This window comes from Silene latifolia, chromosome 3, assembly GCF_048544455.1.
Source record: "Silene latifolia isolate original U9 population chromosome 3, ASM4854445v1, whole genome shotgun sequence".
Taxonomy (NCBI): Eukaryota; Viridiplantae; Streptophyta; class Magnoliopsida; order Caryophyllales; family Caryophyllaceae; genus Silene; species Silene latifolia.
Genome location: NC_133528.1, coordinates 2,297,755 through 2,308,324, shown reverse-complemented (window position 1 = coordinate 2,308,324; position 10,570 = coordinate 2,297,755). Strand labels below are relative to the sequence as shown.

General features: G+C 34.7%; 1 protein-coding gene and 1 long non-coding RNA gene across 2 annotated transcripts; one reads left to right on the top strand and one right to left on the bottom strand.

Annotated features, from left to right (window-relative positions):
- On the top strand, positions 1-2,777 carry LOC141646721 (glyceraldehyde-3-phosphate dehydrogenase A, chloroplastic). The gene is made up of 5 exons (XM_074454643.1): positions 1-252; positions 612-719; positions 1,374-1,678; positions 1,775-2,019; positions 2,095-2,777. The coding sequence occupies exons 1-5, from the start codon at positions 211-213 to the stop codon at positions 2,595-2,597; spliced, it is 1,203 nt and encodes a 400-aa protein (XP_074310744.1). The 5' UTR covers positions 1-210; the 3' UTR covers positions 2,598-2,777.
- LOC141646722 (uncharacterized) lies at positions 306-1,427 on the bottom strand. Its single transcript, XR_012545597.1, has 2 exons — positions 1,339-1,427; positions 306-800 (listed from the first exon to the last, which is right to left on the bottom strand). It is a non-coding gene; the product is annotated as an uncharacterized LOC141646722 (long non-coding RNA).
- Positions 2,778-10,570: the final 7,793 nt, after the last annotated feature.

Here is a 10,570-nt window from a genome sequence, read left to right as displayed (position 1 = left end):
AACATAACTAGTAGTAGTGAAGAGAGTAACAAAATCATGTCCATACATTGATTGAGAGGCTATCATAAATCTTATCTTCTTCTTTTTATGCCCTCTAACTACTCATCTCTAAATCAACGTTAACACTACTCTCCACTTCTACTCCCTATATTTCTCTTCACTTATTCAACTAAGTCTTTGGTTTGTGTTGTAGCTTCCTTCATTAAGAGCATGGCTTCTAACATGCTCTCCATTGCCAACCCTACTCTTCGGGTTCGATTTCGTCTCTCTTTTTCTTACTCGTCGCATTAGGACATTGTGCATGATTTGTTTTATACACTAGGAATGGATCAATAGTAGTCGGTAGAGTATCGTTTTCTTACCTGATTTAATGTACCAGACATTACCCATCACTTTGCAGACGTCAACTAAGTCATGACCAGGGTTCAAATCCCGCCAGCATCAAAATCGCCCTCGTGACTCTCTTTACACCAAAAAAAACATTTACTAGTCGCTTTAGCTCACGAAAATTGAGTAGTTTCATTTTCGGAGATTATAGTCTAGATTGTCACAAGTCATCACGGCGATACATTGATCTAATTATAACTGTATATGATGATACATTGTGACAGGTATACAACAAGGGATTTTCGGATTTCTCCGGTCTTCACACATCAGTTCCCTTCGGTCGCAAGAGCTGTGACGACTTGGTGACCCTAGTGTCCTTCCAGACTAATGCAGTAAGTATTCCTTCAATTTAACCTTCCATTTTCAGACTCAGGGACGGTATCATGCATTTCGCTGTTATTCAAGGTTTCAAACTGTCAAAAAAAAGAAAACAATCAGGTTTTCGATAAAGTTCTGTCCTAATAATAACAACAGGAGAAGGAAAACAACATAAAATCTTTAGATTTGGCACTAAACTGTTGTTTTAGAGACGAGATCGTCTACACATACTAGACAATAGACAGTTACGAGATCAAGTTTGAGTATTGACCACCTGAGGAGTGAGCAATTAAGAAATGTAGGATCTCTTTCCTCTGTTCTCGAGGAATTTTGCTCGTGCACCATCTGGTTATTTCGGATTCAAGTCGTGTAGGATGGTTTCAAGCACTTTGAGGAAAACCAATAATACATTCATCGACACATTTTGCAGTCAAGTGAACAAGTAACAATACATTAGTGACGCATTTGCGCACACCATTTCTATCGGGTTGAGCTCAATACAATTGAGAATCAACTCTACATTGTTAATGATACTCAACTATAGTAAACCCTACCAACTCGACGGAAAAATAACTCTACCCGATCTTAAGCATCTCTATAACTTAAATTGTTTTAGTAACTAGTGTGACTTACCTTGCCAATTAACCATTTTTGGCATCATGTATTAGGTTGCTGGGAAGAGGAGTGGCCAAAACGGAGTAGTGGAAGCGAAAATCAAGGTGGCAATCAATGGTTTTGGGAGGATTGGAAGGAACTTCTTGAGGTGTTGGCACGGCCGGAAGGACTCACCTCTTGATGTCGTGGTCATCAACGACACCGGAGGTGTGAAACAAGCGTCTCACCTTCTCAAGTACGATTCCACCCTCGGAACTTTCGATGCTGACGTTAAGCCCGTTGGTACCGATGGTATTTCCGTTGATGGCAAAGTCATCCAAGTTGTTTCTGACAGGAACCCATCCAAACTTCCTTGGGGGTTAGTACTTACTACCATCTCTGTATTATTAAGGCTTTATCTTAACACACAGGTGACACGATGAGATGACGCCTAAAATCATACTTGTGTGTGCAGGGCAATGGGCATAGACTTGGTTATAGAAGGGACAGGAGTGTTCGTGGACAGAGAAGGAGCAGGGAAGCATTTGGAAGCGGGAGCAAAGAAGGTGTTGATCACAGCCCCCGGGAAAGGTGATATCCCAACCTACGTGGTGGGTGTCAACGAGGAAGGTTACACCCATGCCGACACCATCATCAGTAACGCCTCTTGCACAACTAACTGCCTGGCTCCTTTCGTCAAGGTCCTCGACCAAAAATTCGGTATGTTCTTGCTACCCTAATGACCATATCCAGAGCCATCTAAGGAACAAGTCGCCTAATTGTATAAACTTGCAGGAATTATCAAGGGAACCATGACCACAACCCACTCATACACCGGAGACCAAAGACTCCTAGACGCTAGCCACCGTGACCTAAGGAGAGCCAGAGCCGCAGCCCTTAACATTGTACCCACATCAACAGGTGCAGCTAAGGCGGTTGCCCTGGTCCTTCCAAACCTAAAGGGCAAGCTTAACGGTATTGCTCTTCGTGTCCCAACCCCAAATGTTTCCGTTGTGGACCTTGTCGTCCAAGTCTCCAAGAAGACCTTCGCTGAGGAAGTGAACGCCGCCTTCAGAGAGGCCGCTGACAAGGAGCTCAAGGGCATTCTCTCTGTTTGTGATGAGCCTCTTGTTTCAGTTGACTTTAGATGCAGTGATGTTTCTTCCACCGTCGACTCTTCTTTGACCATGGTTATGGGAGATGATATGGTGAAGGTTATCGCCTGGTACGATAATGAATGGGGTTACTCTCAGAGAGTTGTCGATCTTGCCGACATTGTAGCTAACAAATGGGAGTGATGATTGCAGGGAAGACACTACTATTTTGTTGAAATTTGTTGATCATACATTAATTACTGTAATGACCATCAGTTTTCCTATGTTATTTACTGTAATAAGAAAGAATTCGTATTTTTCTCATTTGTATAGAGAAGAATGTTCAACGCAAATTTTTAATATGTTGAAAGTGAGTTATGAACATTTGTAAAGTTTGCATATATAAACCCGTTACAATGTTTCGGTCGTTGAGGTACAGCTGATGCTGTATAATTACTTTGAAAGGAATTATGAACATTTGTAAAGAAGCACCACAGCCTTACTGCACAACATGATGATTAAGGGGGAAGGGACAGTTAATAACATAATTATCAAATAGAAACAATGACAAGAACACCTACCAGCCACTCAAGAATTCTTCCACACAATTAAGGGATATTGTTATGACTTATGACTTGTGTGTTGGTCTTCACAATGTTGTCAAAAGGTGAAAGACAATAGTGAACCATAGAAAAAACTTGTGGGGAAAGGATGCAGAAATATTCACAAAGAAACTAAGGGTTTCACCAACAATCACACAACTAACTCTACTCCAACGTTAACTTCATCGTTCCTCTGAAGTAAGTTTAGTCTTACAGAAATAAGGGCAGGGTACTTCTAAATCCACAGGATGAATGAGTTTTGTCATTAGGTTTTGATTAATATACCCTAGGAGTTGTCTACTCTCTTAAGGGCTCTTCAAAAACAGTAACGTCACATAGAAAAAAGGCAGTTCGGGTATTCTACCCATATTTTGCGATCTCATTCTTCCTGTGGAAATATAGATATCCAATATAAGGATACTACGAGTTATGAGAAGAAGTGCTCCAAAGGTCTTATACCGTCCAACTTATTCTAATGAATGGATACTACGGTGGAAAGTCAACATCCACGAATCCTTAACCTTAACCCAACAATGTGTCATTCGGAAGTTTATTATACTGGCCAAATTGGCAATATTTGTATCTGAATCATCCTCAACCCCGTCAGACAACCAACAATGATGTGCAGTGTTTCGAATTACTGGCTTTGTTGTTACAAAGGTTGGAATAGAAACAATTGAAATAAAACAAGGGATAAACACACAGAACTTACAAGATTAGCGGCAATATGCAGAAGACTAAAGCCTGACCGGTTCTTCTGCAGAAGATCATCCTTTGTGGCATACAACTACTGCAGCAAAAACAATCGGCTCCCTCAATTCGTTATCATCACTCGCCACCAAGACCTCATTTAGGCTGCCAAACACCATTTGCTGGAATAAGACGTACACAAAAAAAAAAATAACACATCCAAACAATGGAAGCATATTATAAAGAGAACCTAAAGCGTAGAACAGGGACAAAGCAGTTTGATGCAGCAGTTTTTTAATACACATGTGAAAGTCTAGTCTCACTGTCTCAGACATTCAAGGAAGACATGTACTCCGTAAGTCTTTCCTTTTACTATCACAGCTGAGCCGTGCAATTCATGTAGTTCAAGTGTATATTCACTAGTAATTTACCGTCAACAAATGTGAAACTTTTCAGACAGCTGAAGACTTGACTGACATTAGTGATACAGGCGAATACCGAATGCATTTTCTGAGATACGCCAATAATAGGGCAACCAGCTACAGGAAAATGACAACCTAATACCACACCATTCAAATCATTCCAATTCAAAATCAGGTTAAAACAGTAGCAGTAAGTTTTCTAATCTAAGTTTACTGATAATTAAATATAGATTTGTAGGAGCCGGGAACCTTCCTCCGTCACAAATTATACCGGGAACCCTTACACAAATCCAACCTATGTTGCTCAGACTTGGTTCGAAGTATCTGGCATCGGTGAGTGTCCAAGTGTCGAATTCTCACATTTTATGTAAAATATTTAGGCTTTCAGTCTAAAATGAACTGTCCGAGTGTCAGACCCACGTCCGAGTGTCCATTGTCGGACAAGGTTCCAACTATGTTAGGGGATTCCGGTGATCTTCCTCGAGCACAAATTATACCCAACTACAAAACCCTAATACGATTACAACTCTGATGAACATCATCAAGCTACAATTAAGTTAGGGATTCGAGAACATTACTCCAACGCAAATTATACACAACTACAAAACCCTAACACAACTACAATTGTGTTGAACATCAAATTACAATTAAGTTAGGGATTCCAGAACATTACTCCGTCACAAATCATATACAACTACAAAACCCTAACACAATCACAACTGCGATGCAAACAAATTCAACAAAATCGGAAAAAAGAGGGAAATCAAATTGAACAACAACAACGCAGTCGACGATAACAAGGCAACACAATTGATTTAAAAATTTCATTGAAAGATAAAATTAAAAATAAATAAATGGGCGGAAAATAAAGAGGAGGAAACTCACACAATAAATCGAAGAGAGCGAGAGATGAGCTCCATTGATATGAAGCTGTGAAAGCTACAAAATACCTAAAAAAAAAAAAAGCGGTTTATTTAAATTTGATGCCTTGATGGTATATATAAAACGGATCAAATACTATCCGGGTCTTTGCCATTAATTTGCCCGAGCAATTTAAGTCCGAGTTGAGAAAATGGACCAGACCGAATCAATTGGTCTTGATCTAAATCAAACCGAATTTTTTTTAGGTTCAGCCGTCAGTTTACATTTTTTTAAGGGGTCGTTTGATTCATTACTTAGAAATTAAATTGATTGGAATGATAAATCATAGAAGTATGAGGTTCAAATTTCATACATTCCAAAACAGGTTTGGTTCATTAAAAAAATAAACATAAGGAATGGAGTTTGAATCCATGGGGGAGGAGGTGGGTATGGGATTCCAAGGAGTTGGGGTGGAATGAGATCCAAAATACCCCAACCAAACACTATAATGACTATAATCTATTTCATTCCATTCCAAACCTCCCAACCAAACATAATTTTTTGAATTTTGTTCTTTGGTCTTGTTCAGTTCAAGATCAGTTATTTTAAGTCTGGAATGGATAGACTAAACTTGGTGTTTTTCTAGATGATCTCCATATGGACCTAATATTCTAATATCAAAAGAGCTTATATTATATTTCCACTAAATTTTAAAGACGAGCATTGGGAAGAATTTCCACACTAATGCATATAGCTTGATCGTGACACCAAATCTTTGGAATTTGTACACACATTGAAGCTTGGGGAAGAAGGGTTGTTAATGGTTATATGTCAAATTGTGAATCGTCATTTGACTAATGTACTATTAGTCAAAAACTCAAATGTGTTTTTGTCTTATCTATATGTTTTTCAAAAGTTAGGCCGTTTGGTACTTGACAGATTAATATTAGCAAAATTTAATTGGTGAAGCAAATAATAAATGATACTCGTACTAGGTAGTATCCCGCGCTTCGCGCGGCCTGTTTTAAAATTTAATTATTATAATTGAAGAAAAATAACATAATTTATATATGACCTTTAATATTTTTACTTATAAATAAAATAAATTTAATTTTCTCAAATTTAATTTTTATAGGTTTATTTTCAATATTTTAAAATAAAATACATACAATTTAAATTAAAATTAATAAGTGATAATTAATTATGTTGATCAAAGTTTTATAAATGATTTCAAATATCATATTAATTAAAATAAAATTTATTCGAATAATGCAACAATCAACATAAAGTTTTCAAATTATATCATTTAACACTACGTTAGGTTCCAAATTAATTAATATTTGTTCAAAATGATTTGAATACAATTTTATGTAATTTTTAATTCTTTTATTCTATACACTACTACAGATACAGGCTATAACAACGGTCAAAAACCGTTGTTATATAAAAAAGCGTCTGTTGTTAAAACGTCCGTTGTTAAAGGTTGTAACAACGGTTGGTTTATCTAAAGAAAGTGACAACTTTAATTATAACATTTTGTCATTAAATACTTACATTCTATTAAAAAATCGTAATATTTTTGGTCTAAAAATAAAACCGTGTGAAATAAGACTTATTGTTTGTTTGTATGTATATTAACAACTTCAAAAGAATGGTCCACATTCTACAATTTGACATGACGAACCTCAAGCAACTTGGAGTTTAGAGTTTGGAGTTTGGACCAAGAAACATAAACACACGAGGTCATGGATTATCTCATTCACTCAATAAACGCATAAAGCACATCTTACTAATTTTAATCCCGTACATATAAATGACATAATACACGAAATTCTTTTAAAATTCTGATGTATAACAAATTTTCATGAATTATTTTATTTTTTACTCCCTCCCATTCACTGAAGTCATATCATTTATTTTATATACGTAAGTAATATTTTAGTTAGGTATGATTCTAGTGAATGAGATAACTAGATGAGTATATTTTATATTTAATAGTTTTGCCAAGAAAATTAAAAGAAATATATTAATGTTGTCCTCTCACGTCCTAAAAAAATTAAAAGAAAAATAACTTTGATCTAATTTATTAAAAATGAATTTCTATTTTGTACGCTTTTATGTAAGAAAATAACAATGTTTAATTATAACTCCGTGTATAAAGTAACAATAAAAAGTGATCATTTTATGTCATTGATAATTATCAATGTCTTATCCCCCAAGTATCGCACCCCTAGTCAATCATTTATAAGTAATAAATTTAATAAAATTCACCTTAGACCTTTTCTTTATTCACAAATTCTTGTTTGTGACAGCACATATCCGTCACTCTTGAGTGACGGATACCATTTTACCTCATAAAGTACCCAATTTTTCTCTCTCTACAACACTATTCATGTGCTCCCCTTTCTCCACTAACCCATTTTGTTACCATTTTTACTCACAAAATATCCGCCACAAATGGTAACCCATCACAAGGGAGACCAATTGTTCTTTATTTTTGTCTTGGTGGGACTAGCTTATAAAGGTCAAAAGCCGTACCATTTTAACCTACCATTTCTAAAGCAAAACTTTAATAAACGTGTTAATTAGCAAAATTAACACACTAATTTAAGCTTCTCGAGTCTCGACCTTCTACTCTATCGGTAAGTCTATGCTCTAGCCTCAAGTACTTTCGTTTCAGTAAAACTTTGAAGAAACGGTATTTCAATAAGTTATTGAGAGAATAGTTTTCTGTACCTACTTATTTATCTTTCGTGACCCTTTTGTTGTTCATCGTGACACAGTAATTTATATCTATTTTATTAACTTTAGTTCCTACTTTTATTTGATGTTTCTTTTGTCGTGGCATATACGGTATATCCCTCATATTAGTCATATTCAAACCAATTTACTTGTGACCATAATGTTGTGACATAAATTCGGAGCAGATTCATATAGGCTTGGTTCTCGATCCACTTTTTTTGAAATTTTGGTTTTCGATTCGGACAAGTTCAAGACCAGTTAATTTCGTTGTGGATCAAATGAACCAAAATTTATATACTCCCTAGTCCCTCCTATTCATAATAAATTTCCCTATTTTTTCCGTCTATTCACAATATCGGTGGTATATTTGTCTGGTCCAAATTTAATTATGTGGGGTAGTGTGTTTTCTTAATCTTTGTGTCAAAATGAAAGGGAAAGTTTATTGTGAATAGGTGAATACGAGTAGGAGGGAGTATGTTTTATGATTAATTTTCACCACTTTATAAAATAATCAAATATTTTATCTTCAAAATAATATTTTAAACTAAATGTTGGTGGTTATTTATGTTAAACATCCTTTAATCAACTAATCTATTTAATTGAATAAAATTAAATCTTAATTATCATATACTTAAAATTGAAAATTATGTCCTCAAAAAAAATAAATGGAAAATTATACTGTAGTAGATTTTAGCGTGAAAGTGGTAATTAAGCCTTTTTACTTTGTTCAATTGTAAAATTAGGCTCCATAACTTTCATTTGAAGCAATCAAGCCCCTTTAGTTTCACTAAAAGTGAAATTCAACCCTATTTTCTTAATTTTCACCAAATTCTTATATTAAAATCACTTTTAGTACTCCTTCCGTATCAGACCAATGGTAACACTTACCTAATACGACTGTACCACACCAATGGTAGCATTCAATATTTGGCTCACAACATTACCAAGTTATTCTTATACCCATTTGATATTTTCACAAAATGTCATTACATACCCACCTACCAACTCACAATTACATACCCTACCTATTTTCTTCCCTCTTTACCCCTGCTTTTACCCTCTTTTCTTAAAATCCTATTTTTTTACCACGTTACCATTTGTATGGTACGGAGGGACTACAATTTATCAAATATAAAATATTTTGTTTATAATTTTGGAACTTTTATATTTATATTAAATATTGAGAATTGTTTATTTTTTTTTTCAAATTTTATAGTATCGACAATTTATTATATATATATATGAATACTGTATAAATTATAAACAGTTTACTAAATATGTATGTAAGAGTGTTCTTCAATGATTAATAAATTATTTAGAAATTCGTAAAGTTGCAATTAGTAATTTTTAGTATTTAATAAATTGTTTAATACTAATATAAAATGTTTTTAATTAAAAATCTTGTAATTTTTTTTAAAATAGGGTTTGATTGCTCTAAATGAAAGTTATGGGGCCTAATTTCACAATTGAACAAAGTTAATGGGCTTAATTAACACTTTCGCGTAGATTTTAGTCTTTTCGATTCAAGACCGGACGAGATCGAAATACACCGGTTCGATTCAGTCCGATCCAAGACCGAATTTTTTAGGTTCAATATTTGAACAATCTTAATATTTTTTTCAGTCTTCAGTTCGGTGTTGGACCCCAGCTCACCTCTAGTAGTGAGCGCGTGAGGTAGACCTGTCAAAACTCGACCCGACCTATAAACCCGACCCGACCCGACCCGTTTTCTTAGGGTTACAAACCCGATTTTCTCGACCCGCGACCCGTTTGACCCGAACCCGAAATGACCCGTTATTTTAGGGTCGAGACCCGACCCGAACGGGTCGACCCGTTGGGTCAAGGGAAAATCATGAATTTTATTAAAAATATTATTATTTATATATTATATTTGAAAATATAGTTTAAAAATTATTTTTTTATTACTTAAAATTAAAAATTCAACTAAAAAGTCAATTTTATATAACTTTTATAATATTTAATAATAAAATAATTATTAAAAAACTTTATTTTAATAATTATAGCAATATAGTTATTGTATATGATGAATATGACTAAAATAATAATTTAAAATATATTTAATTTTTAAAAAAAATATTTTTTAAATTAAAAAAATCGTTTAAAAAGGCGTTAAAAATTATTTCTTGACCCGTATTCTGACCCTAACCCGACCCGTGACCCGTATGACCCGACCCGTATCTGACCCGACCCGTATTCTGACCCGACCCGTATGACCCGACCCGGAACCCAACCCGCCCGACCCGTTTGACAGGTCTAGCGTGAGGTGACCTGTCAAATTCTGACCCGACCCATTTTTCCAGAGTCAAAGACCCGAAAATTTCGACCCGGCAACCCAAACCCAAAATGGCCCTTTAGTTTAGGGTCGAGACCTGATTCGAACGGGTCGACTCATTTGGTTAAAGACAAATCAAGGATTTTATTAAAATATTAATATTTATATATTATATTTGAAAAGTAGTTAAAAAATTATTATTTTGATTATTAAAATTATGGTCACAATTAAAAAGTCAATTTTATATAACTTTTAAATTATTTAATAATAAAATAATTATTAAAAAAACTTTATTTTAATAATTATGTCAATATATTAATGTAAACATTGAATATGATTAAAATATTATTTTTAAATATGTTTTACATTTTTTAAAAATATTTTTTGATTTAAAAAATCGTTAAAAAAAGATGCTAGAAATTATTTCTTGACACGCATTATGACCTAACCCAACCCGACCCGTATTCTGATCCGCCCGTATGACCCGACCCGCCGACCCGTTGGTCTAGCGTGAGGCTTCAGGCGTGACTCGTGAGGCAATAAAAGAGAAAATAAGAATAACTTTGT

Bases quoted from the DNA above. Each gene is read 5' to 3' on its own strand.
- LOC141646721 (XM_074454643.1), top strand. From the start codon at position 211: ATGGCTTCTAACATGCTCTCCATTGCCAACCCTACTCTTCGG. The intron at 253-611 runs GTTCGATTTCGT...ACATTGTGACAG, and splicing joins TTGCCAACCCTACTCTTCGG to GTATACAACAAGGGATTTTC. The intron at 1,679-1,774 runs GTTAGTACTTAC...TTGTGTGTGCAG, and splicing joins CCATCCAAACTTCCTTGGGG to GGCAATGGGCATAGACTTGG.